Raw genomic sequence first — 26393 nt, forward strand, 5'->3', positions numbered from 1 at the left:
ACACATACACACACACTGACTGTTAATATATACTGATAAACGCTGTGAAATGACAGCCTGTGAATGTCTACGTCTCTTCCAGAGGTTTAGACGCTGCCGATGCTATAACAAATCCTTTTCCAGGAGGGATTCCTGCCATAAGAGCTTTAGTCCAATCTCTGGTGTCCCGATACGTCAGGAGGACATCAAACACTGAAAGACAACACAGAGAGCAGCATACAGAGAGTTACTGATATTTATTCAGGATAGAAGGATAGCAGCAATATAGCTCAGCTTCATCTTAAAAACATTAATATTTCAATATCCTACTTAGAATATTTGACCAAATTTTCAGCATACATAATATTCATCTACTATATATAAAATGGATGAAATAATTAAAACAATACAAAAATAGTAAACAAAAATATACATGTACTATATAGGTATAAAAAAAAATATATAAACTTATACTATATATAAAATAAATAAATGAATTAAAAAAATAGAAAAATAGTAAGAAATATACATGTATTATATATATATATATATATATATATATATATATATATATATATATATATATATATATATATATATATATATATATATATATATATATATATATATATAATAAATTCATTAAAAGAATAGTAAAAAATATTGACATAATATATATGCAAAAATAGATACACTATATATGAAATAAAAGTAAAGAATAAATTAATTTATTAAAACAATAATAAGATAGTATAATAGTACAACATACACATGTACTATATATAAAATTAATAATTAAAATAATAGTAAAAATATACATGTACTATTTATAAAATAACCAAATTAAAACAATAAAAAAAGTTAAGAATATACATATGAGATATATATATATACACACACACATATATAATAAATTAATTAAAACAAATGACAAAAAATATATATATACACATTATAAAATAAATTAAATGGAAAACAATAGTAAAAATATACACAATACTATTTATAAAAATAAATAAATTAAAAGAAAAATATAAAAAATAAAAATACTGTAAAAGTATATACATTTACTAAATATAAAATAAATTAATTAATTAAATAAAACAATAAAAATAGGAAAAATATAGATGTACTATATATGAAATAAAAGTAAAAAATATACATATACTATATATAAAATAAAAACAATTGAATAGTAAAAATATACATGTACTATATATATATAAAATAAATGAATTAAAGCAATAGAAAGAAATAGTAATATAAATATACTACACATATACTATTCATAAATAAATTAAAACAATAGAAATAGTACAAAAATATAATATATAATAAAAATATACATTTACTATTTAAAAAAATAAATGAATTAAAATAATAGAAAAAATAGCAAAAATATACACAATACTATATATAAATAAATAAATTAAAAGATACATATGCACATACAAATATAAAATAAACAAATTAATTAAAACAATAAACATAGTACAAATATAGATGTACTATATATGAAATAAAAATACAGAATACACATACACATATACTAATATATATATATATATATATATATATATATATATATATATATATATATATATATATATATATATATATATACACACAGATATACACATATAAAATGAATAAATTAGTAAAATATCTGTACAAAATATGTATGTACTATACATAAAATAAATAAATGAATTAAAACAATAGTAAAAATAACATCTCAAACACATTTGCATCTCAAGGGGCTTTCCTTTAAATTAAAAAAGTAGCATGGGCATATTATACAGTGCATGCATCAAAATATAGATTAATCTTTTATGCCAACAATCTTAAGTATATTAGGTAAAGATTGTGTTCTGTGAAGATATTTGATAAATTTACCACAGTAAATATACTGTAAATACTCAGCTGTTGTTTAGTAATGTGCATTGCAAATATATTAATTTAGACAATTTAATGGTACTTTTCTCAATATTTCTACTTTTTTAACCCCTTAGATTACTAATATTCTACTAGTTTTATCTCAAACAGGTGTTGTTATTATACACTGTAGCATGTGAAGCTCAGAGAAAGTGATACCTTGGTTGATGGCCAGGATTTTGGAGTGGAAGTTTTTGGGGTTTTCTTTCTTCACCATGTACTCATCAATAGGCAGCCGTGCTGTACGAACACCGAGGTCTTTGGCCTTCGTGTAGCTTATTTTCTTCAACACAGCAGTGAGATCTTTATCTTAGCGGTTTCTAAAATCTCTTTAACTTATTATTAATAAATTAAAATAGAAACACAAGCATAAATCTCACCTTTTGAATGGTTTCATCCACTAAACCTCCGAGGATGTAGATTTTATCTTCCTCCACGCTTTCTAGAGCTAACAGGACATTAAAAATGAAACGATTAAATGCAGCGGTCACACTGTTTATCTTCATTTTATGACTTAATTGGGTTAATATCACTCTCTCAATATTTTACTCCAGTAATCTAATTTATCTGGGAGTGAACCTGAACATTCAATGAGCAACGGCGGATGTTAACTAATATTAAAACTATTAAAATTAAGTGACAATGAAATATGCATACAGTTACAATCAGAATTATTAAACCCCCTTTAAAATTTCTTTCATTTTTTAAATATTTCCCAACTGATGTTTAACAGGGCAAGGAAATTTCCACAGTATGTCTGATAATATTTTTTCTTCTGGAGAAAGTCTTATTTGTTTTATTTCAGCTAGAATAAAAGCAGTTTTTAATTATTTTAAAACCATTTTAAAGGTCAAAATTATTGGCTCCATTAAGCTGTATTTGGAAACTACAAATTTAAAGCTTTCACATGATACGTAGTTTGTCATGATTGCTTTATGGTTAGATTATAATATTATGGTCTAAAAACATATACATAAATGGTCCCACAGGTTGTAGGGTGAGAGTAAATGTGTATTAATAAATTACTCCTTTTATGTAACAAAAAACAATGGTGAAATATGTATTCAGAAGTCTCAGACCTTTCAAATGATATCGTTTGTCATGATTAGATTAGGATTTAATTGCAAAAAAGTGATGTAAACTTAATCCTGGTGGCGGGACGGTGACGGAAATAAAGAGTGTGCATTAAAAAGTACTTTGATTTCACGCCGGCTTTAAATACAGTTTGTATGCAAATTAAAATATGCATGATACGAACCTTCGCTTGCGTCCGGAGTTAAATAGATCACATCTTCAGAGGGGAACAGATGAAACCAGCTTTCCTCCGTCACATCAATCTGCAGGACATGAAGCAACAATTACAGTATAAATGTACGGGTACTTTTAGCGCAGAATTCAATACTGTGGACCACAATGTTCTTTAATCACGCTTCGAGCAGGTAGTGGGCGTCAGGTGTACAGCCCTAAATTGGTTTTAGTCTTATCTTACTAACAGGAGTTTCTCAATTAACACTGGCAAACTTCACTGCTCCTCTGTATCCCCTCCCAGACCTGGACTAAAGCATCCTGTGGTGCAATGTGGCATTGGTGGATGGAGCAAGACATGATGTCCCAGATGTGCTCAATTGGATTCATGTCTGGGGAAGGGGTGGGCCGGTCCATAGCATTAATACCTTCATCTTGCAAAAACTACTGACACACTCCAGCCATATGAGATCTAGCATTGTCTTCCATTAGGAGGAACCCAGGGATAAACACACTAGCATATGCTCTCACAAGGGATTTCGTAAGTTGCTATGTGACCATCAACCGTTTTCTCAGAGGATAACAAACTGACAAAACATTGCTGTCACTCTCTGATACAAGTTTTATTTATGGAGAAAATTACAAAGTACTGCAGCGTTTGGGTGTTCTGTGTTCGTCTGAGAAAATTACTCTTACCGAAATATGAATATTCCATACAAGCTGAAGCTGATCTGTCAATTCTTGTCACATGACTCGCGGTGCACTCGCGTCGCGGCCCTGGGTTCATTGGTGCGAGCGTGTCACGCCCAAGCGGCAACCTCCCGCTCTCCCTCGGGAAAGCCAATACGGAAGTAACTGAAACTGCAATTCATCAAAATTCCGCTAGTCCTGGCTTCATAATAGAGCAAATTGCAATTGAGCCCACTGTTAGAATGGCCAACTTTACAGCAGAAAAAAAGGTGTTTACAGCCTGGTACAAAGAACGATTTTGGTTCATATAGCTATTATTACCCTCCATGACAACTGTGAGGGGGGTGAATGTTTTTATAACTCATCCATTTCCTTTATATTAGGTTAAATTAATTTGCATAATTAAGGGCGTGGCCACTTGAGTGACAGCTAGGTCTCGCTGGTCGCCGTCACTTCACCTCAGCTGAATCCGGCAGATTAGCCACTGATCTCGGCATATTCATCGTATTTTTGTTCTGTTTTGTGTGGCTTTACACAGTCAGCTGCCTTTTGGACTTATTTCTTACAATTATCAGATGATATGTGATGCTGTGTGCACTTAATTGTGCTCATAAACCATTCATGTGGTCTCCGTTTCCCATGTGAGTAAAGTTATATACTTGTATACCATCTCCAGAATGTGACAGATTGATTAGCTGTAGGCTCTAGAACAGTCATCTGAAGCGTTATCATACAGTGTTATGCTGGAGTTCATCAATAGTCCTGCATTTACTAACACACACTATATCTGAAGTGTTTGGAAGTAATTCGCTCTTTCCTCCTGTAGAAAAACATCATAAGAGCAATGTTTAGTGGCTCAATGTAGCTCACTACAGTGTTTTTAAAAGTCTAAACACTTTATTGATATAGTGTACAGCCAAGCACATGTGGTCAGAACACAAACGAGTCGCAGGTAATAGAGTATCAAGCGTTTCTCCCAAAGTAAAGTCTGTCTGCCAGGTCTAAGCAAAGTGCCAGCAGGTGTCTGTAGCTCCGCTCACTCTCCGCCTCTTTGCCCTTCTTTGGTATCCCGCCGTGGGTGCGATGACGCGCGAACAAAATGGCGACGGTTGGCCGCGCCTACTTGTAGCTTCTTTTGCAGAGTTCAGAAACCTATGGGTGACGTCACGGATACTCCGTCCATATATTTTACAGTCTATGGTCACGCCGCGCACCTCCATTGGAAACAACAAACTTGTTCAAAGTCTAGAAATACGTGATATGCCGCCATCATTTGCAATCTCCATCAGCTGATCTTCTTGCACAGCCATGGTGGATTCACCTGATTTGTTGACAAGTGGGTTGCGGCTCTATTCCTTGGCAGCTCGCGGGTCTTTCACTTGGCTTTTTTTCCATTAGCAAAGAAACTTTTTAAAGACTCCGGTTTCTTACTCATTTTGCTGCTTGTGGGTTAAAATTGGGCGCTCAAGTGACCGAAACGTTTATACAGTCATTGGACGCAAGTGAAACAATACGGTCATTTTTCAAAATAAAAGACTTTTCAAAATAAAAGATCGTTCAGACTCAGATAATAAATAAAACAGAAATAATTAATGATTTCTTTTCCTGGTACCAACTGATCCACGGACCGGTGGTTGAAGACCACTGAGCTAGGGGATAAAATGAACTAAGGCAACATGATCATTCTCCTAATTGTCCACTGCTAAGAACTTTTTTTAAATATGACCCGACCCCCCACAAAGCTCGCTGAGGCCCCCATTGCTAAGCTACCATTGTTATGTGGATGACACTCTAATATATCTTCCTCTAAAACGTAAGAGTGATTTAGACCAGGTGGCTGACTGCCTCTTGGATGTTAACACATGGATGTCTCTAAACTTTTTAAGTCTAAAAAGGGTAAAACAGAGATTGTGGTGTTACTCCTGTTCTGTCTTTACATTGGCTACTTGTGCAATACAGAACTCTTTTTCAAATTCTCTTATTAGTTTTTAAGTAGTTACATGGTTTAGCACCCTCATATCTCTCTGACTTGCTGATAGAACAAGCCAACTTCACTATAGGTAAGCCAACTAAAGGCTCTTGGTGGTTCCCAGAAGTAGACTAAAATTCGAGGGGGGATAGAGCTTTTGGCACAAGTGCTCAAAAATGATTAATCAATTATGGAACAGCCCATCTTATGTTTAAAGATTAAAATGATTTCTATTTGATCTGGCTTATTACCATGATTTTAACGCCCCTTTTAAGAATACACTCTCCTTTATGCTTTGTTGCTTTTTTATCACGCTTTTTTGCGGTTTATCTATTCCGTACATCAGTGTTTCTCAACCACGTTCCTGGAGCACTGCATGTTTTGGACTGCAAATGTTCTGCCAGTCTCTGGTAATGAGCTGATGATCTGAATCAGGTGTATTTGGTAAAGAAGACATATAAATTATGCAGAGCTGGTGGTCCTACAGGAATGTGGTTGAGAAACACTGCTAGACAGCACTCTGGTCAACGTTAGTTGTGCTTTATAAATTGTGCTACATTTTTAATATTAAACCAGGATTAGACTGAATCCTCTCACCAAATAATGCATGAAGCCGTCATTCATCCGAACACACTCCTTATACAGCAGACTGTCCTCTTGTAGCTCCGTCAGGAAAATGTGGAACGGCTGTAAGGCCTTTTTATTGGATCCATAGAGGCGTCTGATCTGAGCCGCAAGACGACTGATTTCCTATGAGACAAAAGCACCAATAAAATCGCTCTTAATGAAAACAAGCACAGTTTTTTCTTTTGTTAAATATTTGTCTAGCACAGAGGTGGGCAAACTCGGTCCTGGAGGGCCGGTGTCCTGCACAGTTTAGCTTCAACTCTAATCAAACACACCTGAACATGCTAATCAATGTCTGCAAGATCACTAATTATCTATAAGCAGGTGTGTTTGATCAGAGCTGGAGCCAAACTGTGCAGGACACCGGCCCTCCAGGACCGAGTTTGCCCACCCCTGGTCTAGCACAACTATTCACACCCCTATGAAAGTATTCCCACTGACAAAGCAAGGCAAACTTTATTTATAGAGCACAATTTTACACAACCGTAGTTGATCCAAAGCGCTTTACAATAAAAAAAAACAAACAAAACACTGGTATTAAAAATATAAGGAAATATACAAGTAATACTAAACTACAGATAAGAAATAACATGCATGTGTCACTCAAAGACAAGAGAGTAAAATGAAATCTTTAAATTAGATTTAACAGCATCCAATAAAGGAGAAATCCTGATGTTCAGAGGGAGACTGTTCCAGAGCCTTGTGGCCGCAACACAGAAAGCTCGATGACCTTTTGATTTGCAGCAAGACTGAGGGACAGACAAAAGAAACTGGTCATGGGATCTTAACGGTATACAAGCTGTATATGGCCTAATAAGTTCACTGACATAGGCCAGGGCAGAATTGTGCAATGCTTTATAAGTGAAGAGAAGGATTTGAAAATCAACTCTGAATTTTATAGGAAGGCAGTGCAATGAGGCGAGGACAGGGGAGATATGATCTCTTACTTAGTTCCTGTTATTAATCTGCAGGCTGCATTCTGGACCAACTGTAACCGAGAGAGTGTTGACTGAGGTAGACCAATGTACAAAGAGTTGCAGTAGTCTAACCGAGAGGAGATTAAAGCATGTGTTACAATTTCTAAAGAAAAGAAACAGTTTAACTTTAGCCACCAATCTAAGCTGGAAAAAGCTGCTCTTCACAACTGCATTTACATGCTTGTCAAACTGCAAGAGTGGATCAAAGATAACTCCGAGATTCTTGGCGTGATTGTGCAGATTGTCATTTAGGACTCCTACTAGCTGCGTTTTAATTGAAACGTTGGTAGCAGCAGGACCTAATAATAACACTTCTGTTCTATATTTAATTAGTTGCAGAGAGTTATTGGTCATCCTGGGGTCCGTTCTTCGTACGTGGATTACTCAATTAGCTGGATTTGGATATTGACGCGATTTGAGACGATCCAGGATCGTTTCGTTCTTCAAAACTCATTTGAGACTTGTTGTCAGCAACAGTTCTGGTAGCTTAAACCTGCAAGGGAGCAGGCTCATTTCATATAAACAGGATTAGATCGGGTCAGTTCAAGCAAAGATAATACTGAAAGTATGTACAGAATGCTGATATTTTCTTACAGTAGTTATACACTTGGAAAATAGTAAATATATTTTTTTATATATAAAGTTAAAATATATATATATTAATAAAGCGTATGCAATCTGCACTTCGAAATAAAGTACAAAGACTGCCACCTTCATATGCTGATTTGATCCGGTACATACCAGTTACAAAGGTACTGGTGCTATAATGGCACCGGGTTTCGGTACCCAAGCCTAATTACAACAGTGTTTTTAAAAGTCTAAACACTTTATTGCTATAGTATACAACCAGGCACATGCGGTCAGAACACAAACGAGTCGTAGTTAATGAAGTATTAAGCATTTCTCCCATAGAAAACCCTGTCTAAGCAAAATGCTAGCATGCGTCTGTAGCTCCGCCTCTTTGCCCTTGTTTGGTATCCCCTGGTCGGTGCGATGATGCGCGAACAAAAAGGCAACAGTTGGCCACATCTACTGGTAGCTTCTTTTGCGCTCTTTAGAAACCTATGTGTGACGTCACAGGCAGGGCAAAAATATTTTATATTAAATATTAAATATTTTTAAGAAGGCGGGGCCTTCTACCTCTGATGACACGTACAAAGGGAGAATGCCAATCAAAGTGTTTCTGCAGACTGTTTTTATCAAGTCTGATTATAACAAATAATATTAATACATTTTACCATTAGAAGCTGCTTATATTCACACACTGCTGACACACAACTGTGTTTAAACCCCTTATCACAGTGATTTTTGCATAATAGGTGCGCTTAAATAGAAGGTCGTGCATCTAGCATCATGCACAGGTATCCTGCATGTGAATCTGACCTTGTGTGTGAGATGTTCAGTCATGCTGAGGTCGACACACAGACGCAGTCCTGCTGCTCGCGCCTCCTCCAGTCTCTCTTTGGCGCTGGCTTTAATGACGCGTTTACTGAGCTGCACATCATTCACATCTGCAAGACAGAACACAGGTCAGCTAGAAAGCAGCAACAGAACATAATATAACATATAGTTCATGTTTCAGGTTTTTTTAGTCTCTCATGAAAACTAAGACTGCAATTGTTTTATTTATTTATTTATTTATTTATTTACAGCTGATTCAAAATTATTTGTACTCTTGTGAATTTTAGAAAATATATATATTTCCCAGGCAAAGTTTAACAGAGCAAGTAAGGAATATTTTTCCTTCCTGAGAAAGTCTTATGCGTTTTATTTCGGCTACAATAAAAGCAGTTTTTATAAAAAATAAAAAAAACTATTTTAAGGTCAATATTATTAGCCCCCTTATTTTTTGATTGTCTACAAAACAAACCACTGGTATACAATGACTTGCCTTATTACCTCAACTTGCCTAATTAATCTAGTTAAGCCTTTAAATGTCACTTTAAGCTGTATAGAAGTGTCTTGAAAAATATTTAGTCAAATATTATTTACTGTCATCAGGGCAAAGAGAAAAGAAATCAGTTATTAGAAATGAGTTATTAAAACTATGATGCTTAGAAATGTGCTGAGAAAAAAATCTGCTCTCCGTTAAACATCCCTTGGGAAAATTTTTATGATTTAATATTAATATTATGGTTCTTCTGAGTGTGCCAGTTTAGGTTCAGTTCAAAACACAATTCAGATTGTTTTATTATAATGTGTTAAAAAGTGTCCTTTTGGAGGCGTGTCCACAGTTTAGATTTAGGGGTGTGTTGCGTCACATGTAAATTAGTTTCAGCTTCCCGCCCAATGTAACAAGGGGGCGGAGCCAAGAGCTCCCCCGCTCTGTGTTTGCCAACAGACAGGCAGACAGAGAGAAGCAACATTAGTGTGAGGACCAGCATTCAGCCATACATGTACGACTCGGACACAGAACAAGCAGAGAGTACAAAATAATTTGTGTCTTTGTATAGTTTTAGAGCCAACTGTGTGCTAGTTTCAAGTGCCGGGCTTGTAGTTTCAAGTGCCGGGCTTTGTTTCAAGAGCCGCTGCTCCGAGCCGCGACACGGCACACCAGACATGCACATTCGCATGTTATTTAAAATGAAACTATTCAGATGGCGCTCTGTGGCGCGGCAGAAACACGAAGTGTTCTGAGTCGTGGCTGGGCGCTGCGGACAGCCGATGACTTGAGGCACCGTTGTGTGTACCCTGATAGAAACCTATGTTTAGATTTCTAAAATGCATGGTGCTACGCAGAGAAGCGCTTCTGGTGTGCGACCTGCAGGCAAGTTCAGTATTTTATTTCTAATGGAGAGACGTGCACGTGAGGCAACGCACTCGCACTTTCCAGCTGCACCTAGTTAAGATCACAGGGAGCTTCTGTGACCGCGAGAAATGCAAACGGCTGAAGTATAAGGTAGACTCAATGAGAAGCACACATGTTTGCAAACCTACCTAAAGATACAACCAATAATTCCGATTAGAGCGATAATGTGGAGAATATTGCTCTTGTGTTGAGCCCAATGAGCCTTGCATCTAAAAATAGAGCTAGCGTGTTCCTTTAGTGATATCGCTTCGACTCACGATGAAAATGGCGGACGTGAATCAACAAACTGAGGATATGATGACGCGCCTGTCAATCAATATTGGTGGGCGGGGGGACCGCTCTCCTACGTAAAGTTGCGGTCGATCTGAAAACCGCTCCAATTGGTCCACAATGTTGTTAAATTGAAAAAAAAAAGGACTGGCTGTGTTTATATCACCCCAATATGACGGACTATACACTATACCTACACACATGTCTGTCCAAACAGCTTGAAAAGTAGATTTTTCACCATAGGTGCCCTTTAAAAGAACTAAAATTTCACATATGAGATAATAATTTTGACCTGTATATTTTAATTGTCGTATCAGCAGCATGATAATGGCAATGCTTTACTTTGCAATCATAACTGTGTTAAAATAATTATGCATTGTACAAAAAACCATACAAATAACAACAACAATGATAATAAGATGATCAAGATTCAAAAATGCCACAAATAATGTTTTATAACTCTTTAAAACCGACCCTTGTAGTCTCTGATCCTAAACGTGGCGTTTTGGTTACTGTCACTTTAAATTCAAAGGAGACTGTGCTGTTTTCAAAAGTGGGCGGAGCTATAGATGCTTGTGAGTCAGCATAGTGGCAGATTCAAAAACAAGACATTCTATGCTAACGAGGGAGAGAGGGTCACTAGTGGGCGTGGTTTTCCCCCTTTGATGACACGCGCAAAAGGAGAATGTCATTCAAAGTGTTTCTGCAGAATGTTTATATCGAATCTGATTATAAACAAACAGAATGATTACATTGTGTCCATAATTACCTGGTTATATTCACACACTGCTGACACACAACTGTGTTTAAACACCTTATAAAAGTGATTTGTGCATGACAGGTGCCCTTAAAAACTGTGAGTTTGATATGATAAAACTGTACAGCGCAATAAGACAGGTGACGTATTAATGGTCTGATCACCTTTATCTTGTCTGTTGAGCTTCTTTCGCAGTTTCTCCTCTTTCCTTTTGCTTTTTTTCACCTCCAGTCTTCTCTCCCAGTTACGCTGTTTCCGCATCACATTTTTCTGTAGAAGCAAAAATAATTTGTCAACTAAATGACACACAAAAGCAGACATAATAGCAGCATCTTTTTATTTTATGTCTGAATGAAATTTTTTTTCTTATGTTTTTTTTTTATTATTTTGCTTTACTATTTTATTGAATGTGAATATATAACCAACTTCACCTCAAAGTGGGAAAACAAAACTTTAAATGCACATCCTTAAAAAAACTCCTTAAAAAATACCCAAACAGCAACCAAAAACTAACATTAGTGGAAGATTATTAAATATTTAATTGTTTATTATGTGTTTTAACAATACAATCATATTAATAACCATGACATTAGATGCCATAGAATAGTAAAACAATGGGGAACAATAGAAATTAAATAACATATTAATTAAATAACAAATTAAAAAAATAATAAATAATTCATTCATTTTTCATTCAGCTTAGCCCCTTTATTTGCCACAGTGGAAGGAACCGCCAACTCATCCAGCATATTACTTATGCAGCGGATGCCCTTTCAGCTGTTTTGTAGACTGTTGAAAAAAAAAAATACAGCTTAAAGGGGCTAATCATTTTGACCTTAAAATGGTGTTTAAAAAATTAAAAACTGCTTTAATTCTAGCCGAAATAAAACAAATGAGACTTTCTCCAGGAGAAAAAAATATTATCAGACATACTGTGAAAATTTCCTTGCTCTGTTAAACATCATTTGGGAAATATTTAAAAAATAAAAAAAATTAAAGGGGGCTAATAATTCTGACTTTAACTGTATATATGCATTTATTTACTACCGGTCAAAAGTTTGGGGTCAGTAGCTTTTTAAGTGTTTTAAAATAAGCTTCTCCTGCTCACCAAGGCTGCATTTATTTAATCAAAAATACAGTACAAAATGTAAAATTGTGAAATGTTATTGCACTATAAAATAACTGTTCAAAAGTTGATTATCAGATAATTTAATTATTTATTCCTGTAATTTTAAAGATTAATTTTCAGCTTCATTACTCCAGTCTTCAGAGTCACATGATCCTTCAGAAATCACTCTAATAATAATAATAATTAATATTATTATTAATATTATTATAATTAATGATAATAGTAATAAAAAGCAACAATGACTAGAGTAATAATTTCAGTTGAAACTACATAAAATAAGAAAAGTTATTTAATTTTTTTTATATTTATCAGATATTTACATTTAATAAATGCCGCCAAACACAATCATTTTCTGTAAAAAAAAATCATAAAAAATACTGAAAAAAAAAAAAAAAAAACTGACCCCAAACTCACTAAAGAATAAAAATATAGTTATAAAATAAATAAAAAAATAACAAGAATACAGGGGATCTATAAATTACAAATGACTCAAATTATTATCCTGGTAGCTTTTTTTAAGGTCTTTTAGGGTTTCGATATACTGTTTAAGATCAACTTTAAACAAATACATCTTGGGTTTACCATGGGACCATTTTTGTTTGTGTGCATGGTATTTCTCATCTATACTAATGTTATGAAATATTTTTTATTAATTTCAAGAAACTGTATAATACAACTTAGAATACAGTAAAAGAGAACGGTTCTTTTACACAATAATCACATTAGATACACAAGATAAAGAGCAAAACCAAAAAAGTACATAATTAAAAAAAACAATAATAATAATGCAATAAAAAAGATAAAGATTCAAGTAGTATGAAAGATCTCATCATATTTACTTAAGAAAGAAGCACATTTCTTAAGATCAATTTATATTATGATATATATATGTAAATATATTATTTTTATTGGAAAGTTCATGAGGAATACAAAAATATACACAAACTGTATAAATCCTATAACAACAGAAATAGACAACAGAGCAAAACAAAATGAGAAACAAAAGATTAAGCAGGGGGTAATATGAATTTCAAAGATCCCTTCAAATCTATCTTAAAGCAAGGTCACAGTGATGTATAAAAGGTCACACACAATACAGTCTGCTGGGTATTGTAGAAAAGAGACAATACTGTAAGATTATTAAACCACACTGAACTGAGCTCAACTGAACTGAACTTAAACACTACAAACTGAACTACACTGTTCCTATTTACTATTTATGTGAAGCTGCTTTGACACAATCTACATTGTATAAGCGCTATACAAATAAAAGTGAATTGAATTGAAGATTCACACAGTGTTGTTGATTTTAAAGCTTTAACATTGCTGGAGGTAGAGATTATATTCAAATACATTATGAAATATTACCGAGCGCGCGGTCTCTTCTCTGTCGTCACGCGCGTGCTCGAGCTCCACGTCAATGTGCAGAAACTCCAGTAAATCCGCTACCGGAGCCTCGTTTACTATAGTAAACCCATTGTCTGCAGAACAGCTGCTTACATGAAGCTCTTCCTCCATCTGTTGGATGTCTGAAAATAAAAGACCGTATATTCTGCCGAGAACAACGAAAATTCATTATATTTCTGTCATGACAGACATTACGAGACTGGTAAAGTGAAAGTACGGTGTTTTTACACTTCTGAAGGTCTCCGCGAAAGCGACGAGTAACTGATAAACCACAAAAATGCAATTGTATGTTAAGTAACACAAATAAAGGATCGTAAACAACACGAAAACCAGCAACAGCAAGTGTTTTGGGAAGTCGGTAGACTGGCGCTTTGTTATGACGTCACGCATCTACGTAGTAGCAAAATTCGTAAACTGGGTTAAATGTCTGTATAAATGTAAGTAAAATTTCTATATTTTAATATAGCGCCCTGATTATAGCTGTTTGTAAACTTATACTATAAAGGAGATGTGCTTGCAGTAAAGCATGATTTATTTTTAATTAAACTTTTATTCTTGAATTGTTCTTTAAATGAAACATTTTTTTCCTTCAAAACTTAATGAATTTATTTTTAAAAAATTTATTCTTGAGTTTTTTTTCACCAAATTTAACAACTTTTATTTTGAAATTTAATTACTTTATTAATTAACCTTTTATTTATTTTATTCTTTTAATGTAACTACTTATTCTTCAAAACACAACAAATTTATAAATAATTTTTTATTTTTATCATTACTATTTATCATATTTTTCTTCTCATATAATTTTTTTTCTGTTGAAGCACAAGAACTCACTCTCGAAATGTAATGACTTTATTAATTAACCTTGTATTTAGACTTTTATTCTTAAATTATAATTTAAATGTAACTACTTTTTCCCTTCAAAAATAATGACTTTAGTCTCAAATGTAGTAAGTTTATTCTCAACATTTTATTTTAAATTGTTTTGATGATGTTATGATTTGTTGTTTTAATTAAACCTTTATTCTGAAGTTGTTCTTTAAATGTAACTAATTTTCCACCGAAAACTTAATGAATTTTTTTTTTTTCAAAATTTATACTTAGGGTTTTTTCTCCAAATTTAATTATTATTATTATTTTTTTTAAATGTAATTACTTTACTAATTAACCTTTTATTTACATGCTTATTCTTTTAATGTAACTACTTATTTCTCAAAACACAACAACTTTATTTTAATTTTCTTTATTCTTATCATTATTTATGATATTATTATTAGCATTATTATTATTATTATTATTTTTCATATTATATTCTCCTAATTTAACAACTTTTATTTTGAAATGTAATTGTTTTATTAAAAACCTTTTATTTACACGTTTATTCTTTCAATGTAATTACTTATTTCTCAAAACACAACAACTTTATTATAAATGTTTTATATTATCATATTTATATTATTATCATCATCATCATTATTTTTATTATTATTATTATCATAATGTTTAATATATTATATTCTCCTAATTTAACAGCTTTTATTTTGAAATGTAAGTACTTTATTAATTAACCTTTTTTTATACTTTTATTCCTCAAAACACAACGACTTTATTATAAATGTTTTTATTATTATCATATTTATATTGTTATTATGATTATTATTATAATCATAATTATCATATTCTCCTAATTAAACAACTTTTATTTTGAAACACAACAACTTACTCTCGAAATGTAACGACTTTATTATAATTTTTAGTATCATTATTATTTATCATATTATTATTATTATTATTATTTTCAACATTACCATATTTATCATATCATATTTTCCTAATTTAGCAACTTTTATTTTGAAATGTAATTACATTATTAATTAACCTTTTATTTATACTTTTTTTATTATAACTACTTATTCTTCAAAACACAAAAAACACAAAACACAAAATTTTAGTATCATATTTATATTAAAATATTATTATTATTATTATTACTATTATCATATTTATATTAAAATATTATTATTATTATTATTACTATTATCATATTTATATTAAAATATTATTATTATTATTAATATTATTATTATCATATTTATATTAAATTATCATTATTATTATTATTATTATTATTATTATTATTACTATTATCATATTTATATTAAAATATTATTATTATTATTAATATTATTATTATCATATTTATATTAAATTATCATTATTATTATTATTATTACTATTATCATATTTATATTAAAATATTATTATTATTATTATTATCATATTTATATTAAATTATTATTATTATTATTATTATTGTTATTATTATTATTATTACTATTATCATAGTTATATTAAATTATTATTATTATTATTATCATCATCATATTTTATTAAATTATTATTATTATTATTATTATTTTTATTATTATTATTATTATCATCATATTTATCATATTGTATTTTCCTAATTTAACAACTTTTATTTTGAAACACGACAACTTACTCTCGAAATGTAATGACTTTATTAATTAACCTTGTATTTAGACTTTTATTCTATAATTTATTATTTAAATGTAACTTTTTTCCCCTAAAAAACAACAACTTTATTCTTAAAATTTAATGACTTCATTAATTAACATTGGATTTAGACTTTTATTCTGTAATTTTATTTTTTAAATAGCTACTTTTTACTCTAAATTTAAAGAGTTTCTTCTCAATATTTTAGTCATTTGTTCTTGAATTTATTTAGATCTTATAATAATCTTGAGATGGTTTTATTATTATTATTATTATTTTATTATTAGTTGCCCCTAATCCTCTGCTGTACTCTCCCCACAAATGCAGCTCATTTATCCCGCTTATTTAACTTTTCATTGTGTTGTATTCTCATTAACATTTACATTTGCTGCTTTTATAATCCTTTTATAATATTAATATTAATATAACTAGAACAGTAAACAATAGTGATTCATCACCATTACTCTTCATATGATTCTGCTGATCATTTCTGATACGTGTCCATATTGTGAAATCACAGTGTCGTCACGCTTCATGTGACTCCAGAAAAAAGGGATTTTTCATGTGTTTGTTTGTTTAAACAGTAAAAAAACTGTATAAATGTTACAGTAAAACAAATCTGTAACCTGGTTAACAGTAAGTTTCCTTAATAAATACAGCGAATAACTGTACACTGACTTTCTTAGAATTCCCTGCCTGACTCTTCACTTTATATGCTGTTTCGTTAACATTACTGCGGCTCCTTTTAGCTAGAGTTATGCACATCAGAGTTTTGTTCATCTTTTTTATACTTTATTTTTATTTCTTCTTTAAGGAAAAAAGGAAAATAAAATACAAAACAAATAATAATAATAATAAACAAATATATATATATATATATATGAGCAGTATCACAGTAGTAGCAGTGCAATATGGCTGTATAACAGCACTAGTGGGAGGCATGCGTTGTGTGCCACCAGTGACGATATACAGCCATATTGCACTGCTTAATAGCTACATTCTCGACTAAATACTCTCAATATTGGAAGTATTTGTCCAGTTGTAGTTTTAAAGAAAAAGTCCTCTCCATATTTTGAACGTTAGAAACAATATTCAACCATTCAGATTTTGTAGGGGGTTCAAGTTGTAGCCGCTTTTGAGTTACAGTTTTCTTACTGGTTGCTGGAAGTATTTTTTAATAAATACTTGGCATTTACCATTGAGTTACCTGCATTATTTCCCAGGTAAATTGTTCTGGCTTTAACATACTCATCCCTCAAGGTTTTTCCAAACTTTTTAACAAAATCTTTCCTCCTTTCTTTTTCACTGAAGAATTATTGATCATCTGGTTATCTCAGTGATCACGGATCATAAAGATATCTGTCCAGGCGTACCTGTTTTAGACAAAATCTCTTCAAAGTGTTTCATATTCAACTCAAATCAAACATGGCGTCGCGTGAACAGTTCGCTGGAGTCTCAAAAAAAAAAAAAATCATGCGCTCCGCCAGTCGAAATCATGTCGCGCGCACCCAAAGCGAACCTCCGCAAACACAGTGATGACGTCACATTCGCCGCATGCACTCAAGCGAACTATAAACCAATAAAAATCAGGCTTAAACTGGTTCTGGCTTTAAAAAGGTGCAAAACAACTCTACCTTCGGGTGTAAATAAAGTAACCTAACCTAATCTAAATGTACTTGTCGGGCTCAGGTCCTGTTGGGCCTAACTTTTATGGCCCGATTACAGCTCTAATTCATTTAGGCAGAAGTGAAAAACTGCAAGCTTTGGATGTTTATGTCAGGTTTCAAGAGTTCACACTTAGATAATGCTCGACTATGATAGCAGGTTTGGCATGCTGTCCCGGGAGAGAACCCTGAGCTCGGAGATAGATGAGCCCGAGGTTCCCGCCTGGTCAATAGCCGCGTTTCCACTACCGCGCCTATAACAGGGCGAGCCAAGGCCAGTCGCGTTTCCACTATCACTTCCGGGACGTAATCGGGCCAAAGCTGGGCTTCCTTGGGGCCAGCGTCCGGCCTTTTTCGGCCCGCCGAATACCTTGGGCCAAGGAGGGCCAACTGGGGCTTCGGGGCGGGGTTACGTACAAAGGTGGAGTTTTCCTGTCAGGTAAAGAGGAGACAAGATGCTTTCTTCCCTTACATTTGTTTTGCTATTGCGCTTGATCAACTCACTAAGAAAAATCTGTGTTGGAAGTAAATGCCACCGAACTCGAATGTCCTTATCCAGGGATCGCTGTCTGGCCTTACACCAACAGACCACAAACAGTAAAAAAGCAATCGCTTCAGTGTTCTCCATCTTCCAGCTCTCGTAGTGATGCCAGGTTGTGTTTGTGGTTATAATTTGAGTTTTTTGTTCCCGCTGAAGTGGGCGGGTTGTGTGACGGGTTGTGTGACGTTTGATTCGGGGGACGTTCTGGGGGCGGTGTTTGCGTGACGCGCTGCGAGCAACTAGCCCGACAGTGGAAACGAGACATGATTTCGGCCTCATTTCTCAACCTCCCGGGCTATTGGCCCGGCCTGGCCCGATTAAAGCCCTGGCTCGCACTGGCCCGATAGTGGAAATGCGGCTAATGAGCATTAGGAAGGATACGAGATCAGGTGTTTCTCGAGTGCCCCCTTTTTCTATGTATACGTTAAGTGCTTGTGACTGTATTACGCTTCACTTATGTACATGTTTTTAGACTGTGGGAGGAAACCGGAGGACCCGGAGACAACCCACGCAAACACAGGGAGAACCGCAGGGAGTGCCGACTGGCTCAATTAGAACTTGAACCTATGGCCTTCTTACTGCGAGGCAGCAGTGCTAACCACTGAGCCACCGTGTTGCCCGATCATGAAAGAGGAGGGGGGAGGGGGGCAGGATATTTATAGTAGTTTTAGAATGATCTGATAGGCTAGCTAATGATTAGCAATGAGGATCAGCTGTAGTCAATCATATTGTTACTCCCCTCGAGATGAAACAAAGGCTCAAGTCGTTTTGATTTTAACAGACATTTACTCGGACGCGAGTCTGTAGTATGTCTTGTACATTCTAGCCTTGCACTCCTTTATGTCCCAATAATGCCGTCAGAACTATGAAAATAAATACATAAACTTAAATTAACCCTTTAAAAGTGATGTTGCACATAATGAACAACATACAAACAACCAAAAGATAAAGTGCACATTCAACATGTAAGGAAATACACTTAATTGGCTAATTATACATTAACATACGGACACACAATCATACATGTTCACATCCATTAACACTATACAACACATACCTCATTGGCCTCTCTAACTCAAGAGGAATAAACTTGAGGGGTAGCAGTTTCTCTTTAACAAACTTCTTTGTACTTCTTAATCCTTAATCGGTGTTATTAGCACAGCACCTCGTGGCTGTTCTACTTGTAGTGCATCGCAAGAATATCTTGATTGCAACAATGAAATAATTCCCAAGCTAAACAAAACAAGAAAAGGTTCCCCCCTCCCCTTTATAGTTTTAGTTAAATAATTTTAAATGAATTAACATGCATTAACAACAAATATACATTACTTATTTATTCTAATGATTACTCTGAACATTTTAACTATTTATTGACCTTTAAACTGTAAAGTGTGTGTGGAAGCCTGTATGAATGCACTGATTACTGTACGGTTCTATACCACCTTAAAGGATATATTATCCAGTTGATGTCCAAAGAATAGGAGAAGAGTAAAGAGGTCAGACACATATTATTTTGTTCAAACAATGTATTAATTTAGTTATGATTAATGCATAAACATAATAATCAAAATACCAATCAAAGAAAATAAATAAATACCGTAGGCCCAAGTAAATAACAAACAATTATCATATAAGAATGACAATAATTACAATACTGAGAAGTTGTAATATAGTGGTGAAATAAATTCCAATGAAATAAGTCCCAATAGGTTCAGAGAATAAGTCCACCTTATAAACAGGAGGTCCAGTGATCACTTCAGCAGTCGATCCGTCGAAATGATGTCATCAGCCAGTATGCCACATTTTCCCGCGTCTTATCTTCATATGCCATAAATGTATAATGTATTATGGGGAGTGAGTGTGTTAAAACAGGTGATCAGATGAAGTTAAATGTTTCTGTATATGTTTATGTTGTTGTGGGTGATTGTGCATGTATGTGTGTGGTTGTTCTGCAATGACGCACATCATAAAGTTCTGTCGAACTCCGAAGCAAATCACACCACACCTACATCTCATCTGATAATATTCAGCCAAACTGCTTGCTCTGGGAATGCTGTAGTTGCGATCCTAACAGTTTTTTGGCTGTAATGCTCTAAACTGGCGACTGAGCATCACAATGCGCACCTGCCTTTTCCTCTGTTCGTCTTCCATTTCCGTGTCCAATACTCTCACGCTATTCATTGAACTCGCGAGCGGACCTCTTAACCACGCCCACATAATAGCGTAACAAGTAAAGAATGAATTAACAGTTATCAAACAGAGTAATTAAACAAACTTTTGTACAAAGTGTATGTTTATAGAGTGTAATAAATAAGAATTGCTTCTGACGGCAGCTACACATATCATGTGCTCCTCTCGAAATTAGTTTGTGAAACTTCCCTTATATCTTCCAAACTTGAATTTTGTTATGGTTTTAGAGCATAGATATCCTTCAATTTAACATACTGATACTAACATAAAAAATACTTCATTTTAATTTCACGGGACATGTAAAAGTGCAGTTTTGGCAAGCTGTTGTTCTTTCACCATAAACTTGACAGACTTTTACAGTTTGAGGAATCACATCATCAACACACACTTCATTTGACTAAAGGGTTTTTCAATTGGTTTGAAAGAGTGTGTAATCCTCACAAAGAAGCTTATCTACAAACCAGCATAAAAACGTGTCTCGTCTGCTCTGAAGTCCTGCCAGCAATATTTGCAGATCTGATCGTCTATGTGATAATAAAGGAATGTAAACAGCCCCAGTGGACATGCTTTCGTAATCAGTTGTTATTTCAGTCAGACGTGTTTATTGTGTAAAGAAAGCTGTGGGTTAATGTGTTTGTAAAGAATGAATATTATCCATTTCCGCTGAATGTTCTCAGATCTTTACACACAAACACAAGCTGGTTTCAGCTCTGAGATGTGAAAGTGGTATGAGTGGTATTTTCCAGCTGAATATATAATCTGCTTAATAAGAAACGCCTTAATAACAAATGTTATAACTAGACATCTGTGTCCTGAATGCAACAATACAGCTGAAGGTAAGAATTATTACAAAGAATTCATTCATTCATTTTCTTTCAGCTTAGTCAATTTATCAAGGGTCGACACAGTGGAATGAACTACCAACTATTCCAGCATATGTTTTAGGGTGAGTAAATGCCCTTATAGCTGCAACCCAGTACTGGGAAACACACACACACACACACACACACACACTACAGCCAATTTAGTTTATTCAATTCACCTATAGCGCATGTGTTTGGACTGTGGGGTAAACCGGAGCACCTGGAGGAAACCCACACTAACACGGGGAGGACATGCAAACTCCACACAGAAATGCCAACTGACGCAGCCGAGGCTCAAACCAGTGACCTTCTTGCTGTGAGGAGACAATGCTTACCACTGAGCCACCGTGCCGCCCACTAGATACAACATACAAGCGAGAGTTCAGCTTAGAACAGGAATGTCCAAGCTCGGTCCTGGAGGGCCGGTGAGTCCGGTGAGGGCCTGGTGAGTTTAGCTCCAACCCTAATCAAACACACCTGAACCGGCTAAACAAGCCTTTACTAGATATACTAGAAACCTCCTGGCAGGTGTGTTGAAGCAAGTTGGAGCTAAACTTAGCAGGACACCGGCCCTCCAGGACCAAGTTTGGACACCCTTGGCTTAGAATGTCACTTACCTTTTCTAGAATGATTTGATTAGCAGTAGATCTCAAAACTCAGGATTTCTTGTAGCACCCATAATAGCAAAGTCCACTAAAGGAGGTCGAGCATTCTCATTTATGGCTACTAAAGTCTGGAAAAGCCTTCCTAATAATGCATCACATTTTTAGTAAAGCATCACATAAATGTAGGATGTGTGAGTGTGCTCCATGCAGGTGAGTGGGCTTGATAAACCCGTTGGACACACTTTTCCTGTCTTAGTGGGCCAGACATTTTGTTAGAAATCCTTTTATGTAATGTAATGTATTTACACACAATGCGCTTCACAATCATGAGGGGGGTCTTTCCACACCACCACCAGTGTGCAGCATCCACTAGGATGATGCGACGGCGGCCACAGGATGGTTGGGAGGCCATGATGTGCAAGGACCGATGGAGGGAATTTGGCCAGGACACCGGGGTTACACCCCTACTCTTTACAAGAAGTCCCAGATTTTTAATGACCACAGAGACGTCTCATCTGAAAGACAGTGCTCACTGACAGTATGGTGTGCCCTTCACTATACTGGGGAATTAGGACTCACACAGACTGCGACCAGCTGTCCCCTGCTGGCCTCTCTAACACCACTTCCAACAGCAACCTAGTTTTCCTATGTGGTCTCCCATCCAGATACTGACCAAGCTCGGCCATGCTTATCTTCAGTGAGTAACCAGTCTTGGGCTGCAGGGTGATATGGCTGTGGCAATATTGCTGTTTCATGCGTTATATATGTTTGTTTCTATGTAAAACTGCAGGTTAAATATGCTTATGTATAATAACTTATATTTGATTGTAATGCAATAATGTGCACCTTTCTTAAAGGGCCCATAGTTTACCTCTTTTTTATGATTTAATATTAATATTATGGTTCTTCTGAGTGTGCCAGTTTAGGTTCAGTTTAAAACACAATTCAGATTTTTTTATTATAATGTGTTAAAAAGTGTCATGTTGGGGGCGTGTCCACAGTTCGCTGATTTAGGGGTGTGTTGCTTCACATGTAAATTAGTTTCGGCTTCCCGCCAATGTAACAAGGGGGCGGGGCCATGAGCTCACCCGCTCTGCATTTGCAACAGAGACAGGCAGACTGCGAGAAGGAGCAGGAGTGAGAGGTTTAGCAATCAGTCGTACATATACGACTCTGACACAGACCAAGCAGAGAGTACAAAATCATATGTGTCTTTGTACAGTTTTACAGCCAACTGTGTGCTAGTTTCAAGTGCCGAGCTTGTACACAGAAACTAATAACCACCCACACTGAATTAACTTTGACAGAGGCACCGGATGCACCGCTCGAAGCCACGACACGGCACACCAGACACTCTCTGTGGCGCAGAAACATGAAGTGTCCCGAATCGTCGCGCCACACATTTTTGAATTCTAAACATAGGTTTCTGCAGCGGTCCGCGGTGCCCAGCCGTCAACTTGAGTGTACCCTGATAGAAACCTAAGTTCAGAATTCTAAAACGCATGCTAGTTAAGATCACACGGAGCTTCTGGGATCGCGAGAAACGCAAACGGCTGAAGTATAAGGTAGACTCAATGAGAAGTACTCATGTTTGCAAACCTACCTAAAGATACAACCAATAATTCCGATTAGAGCGATAATGTGGAGAATATTGATCTTGTGTTGAGCCCAATGAGCCTTGCATCTAAAAATAGAGCAAGGGTGTTCCTTTAGTGATATTGCTTCGACTCACGCTGAAAATGGCGGACGTGAATCAACAAACTGAGGATATGATGACGTGCCTGTCAATCAATATTGGTGGGCGGGGGGACCGCACTCCTACGTAAAGTTGTGGTCGGTTTGAAAACCGCTCCAATTGGTCCACCATTTTTATGTTGTTAAATTGAAAAAAAAGCACTGGGTGTGTTTATATCACCCCAATATGACGGTCTATACACCATACATGCACATATGTCTGTCCAAACAGCTTGAAAAGTAGATTTTTTTACCATAGGTGCCCTTTAAAGCTGCATTGAAACAATAATTATTGTAAAAAGTGCTACACATAAAACTTGAATATGATAAATAAAATCCAAAATAATAGGTGGATTTATTTATCCAGCATTATGAGCTGTTGAAGCTTGTGATTTAAGTGGTTAATAATGTTTTGGATTCGAATCAAATTCTTCTATCTGGACAGAATCCATGCATTGAGAAATTTCAGACGCATGAAAATTCCAGTGGAAAATGTGTTTTCTGGTGACGATGTGAGACAGATGTTCAATAAAAGTGAGCAGAATTGACTTTATCATATAAAATATTTATTTAAAAAAACATTAATAACTCTCCTGCAGTGAAACAATGACAAGAAACACAGAAAAGCATGATGATTACATTAGTAAACAATTAAAACGATATATAAATCAGTGTAAAGACAGTGTGTGTAGTGTAGAGACACATCATTTCAGTTCATAGTGTCTTGGTTTAATTATTATCAATGACTCACAATATAAAAAGAATTTCAAAACAATTATTCTCCAAGACAAAACTGAATATATACTGTATATGTGCTGTTTTCTGACTGGCAGAAATGTTGATCAGAGTATAAATGTCTTCTACAGTTTCTTGTTGGCTCGCTCTTTTTTCTCGATGAACATGATGAGTTTTTTAACCCATTGTGTTCTGGGGTTCAGGCAGATCCTCTCGCCACTGGATAAACCAGCACTGAAAGATTAAAATAAAACATACAGGTTAGACTTCAAAATAATATAATAATAAATATTTTATCGACCAAGGATGGATTACACAACTCCAAAGAGGTCTAGAATGATTTGTTATGTGACACCAAAGAGTACAAAAGGAAAAGATGCTGAAAACAGACAGATAGACAGACAGATAGATAGATAGATAGATAGACAGATAGATAGATAGATAGATAGATAGATAGATAGGTAGATAGATAGATAGATAGATAGATAGATAGATAGATAGATAGATAGATAGATAGATAGATAGATAGATAGATAGATAGATAGATAGATAGATAGATAGATAGATAGATGGATAGCTGGACGAACGGATAGATGGATGGATAGGTAGATGATAGATAGATAGACAGATAGATAGAACGATAGATAGATACTGCATAAGATAGATAGATAGATAGATAGATAGATAGATAGATAGATAGATAGATAGATAGATAGATAGATAGATAGATAGATAGATAGATAGATAGATAGATAGATAGATAGATGGACAGACAAACAAATTAAAAGACAGACAGACAGACAGATAGATAGATAGATAGATAGATAGATAGATAGATAGATAGATAGATAGATAGATAGATAGATAGATAGATAGATAGATAGATAGATAGATAGATAGATAGATAGATAGATAGATAGATGGATAGCTGGACGAACGGATAGATGGATGGATAGGTAGATGATAGATAGATAGACAGATAGATAGAACGATAGATAGATAGATAGATAGATAGATAGATAGATAGATAGATAGATAGATAGATAGATAGATAGATAGATAGATAGATAGATAGATAGATAGATACTGCATATGATGGATGGATGGATGGATGGATGGATGGATGGATGGACAGACAGACAGATAGAACGATAGATAGATACTGCATAAGATAGATAGATAGATAGATAGATAGATAGATAGATAGATAGATAGATAGATAGATGGATGGATGGATGGATGGATGGATGGATGGATGGATGGATGGATGGATGGATGGATGGATGGATGGGTGGGTGGACGGATGGACAGACAGACAGATAGATAGAACGATAGATAGATACTGCATATGATAGATGATAGATAGATAGATAGATAGATAGATAGATAGATAGATAGATAGATAGATAGATAGATAGATAGATAGATAGATAGATAGATACTGCATATGACAGACAGACAGACAGACAGATAGATAATATATCTGTCTCTCCATCTATCTATCTATAGTTCATTTTTATGACATCACTCCTCAGACATCTACAGTGCCCCGTCTGTTGATGAGTAACAGAGTTCTGCATTCCTCCAGAAACACTCACATGACCTCGGTGGTCTTGCAGTGAGGGCCCCGTGGCAGGATGACCACTCGCCGCAGGTTATCCTGAGGGATGACCCGAGACTCCAGCTTCAGACACACACAGCGGCTGTTGTAGCCTGCACCGAGAGGCTGCACCGCTGAAAACAAACACAC

At 34.8% G+C, this 26393-nt stretch overlaps 2 protein-coding genes across 2 annotated transcripts in view; both read right to left on the reverse strand.

Moving 5' to 3' along the window:
- trmt10b (tRNA methyltransferase 10B) lies at positions 1-14155 on the reverse strand. The gene is made up of 8 exons (XM_056462660.1): positions 13756-14155; positions 11423-11528; positions 8806-8933; positions 6416-6568; positions 3173-3251; positions 2295-2362; positions 2074-2197; positions 1-192 (listed from the first exon to the last, which is right to left on the reverse strand). The coding sequence occupies exons 1-8, from the start codon at positions 13903-13905 to the stop codon at positions 68-70; spliced, it is 933 nt and encodes a 310-aa protein (XP_056318635.1). The 5' UTR covers positions 13906-14155; the 3' UTR covers positions 1-67.
- A 10297-nt stretch (positions 14156-24452) lies between these two features.
- Positions 24453-26393, reverse strand: part of cxcl19 (chemokine (C-X-C motif) ligand 19) — a 4691-nt gene continuing 2750 nt past the window's right edge. Inside the window, exons 2-3 of the mRNA XM_056462661.1 lie at positions 26242-26377; positions 24453-24877 (exon numbers count right to left, since the gene is read on the reverse strand). Coding sequence (XP_056318636.1) covers positions 24769-24877; positions 26242-26377 — 245 coding nt within the window. The 3' untranslated portion in view covers positions 24453-24768. The remainder of the gene's footprint in view (positions 24878-26241; positions 26378-26393) is intronic.

Source organism: Danio aesculapii, chromosome 7, assembly GCF_903798145.1.
Source record: "Danio aesculapii chromosome 7, fDanAes4.1, whole genome shotgun sequence".
Taxonomy (NCBI): Eukaryota; Metazoa; Chordata; class Actinopteri; order Cypriniformes; family Danionidae; genus Danio; species Danio aesculapii.

Bases quoted from the DNA above. Each gene is read 5' to 3' on its own strand.
- trmt10b (XM_056462660.1), bottom strand. From the start codon at position 13,905: ATGGAGGAAGAGCTTCATGTAAGCAGCTGTTCTGCAGACAATGGGTTT. The intron at 11,529-13,755 runs GTAATATTTCAT...TTGCTTCTACAG, and splicing joins GAGAAGAGACCGCGCGCTCG to AAAAATGTGATGCGGAAACA. The intron at 193-2,073 runs GTATCACTTTCT...GTTGTCTTTCAG, and splicing joins AATCCTGGCCATCAACCAAG to TGTTTGATGTCCTCCTGACG.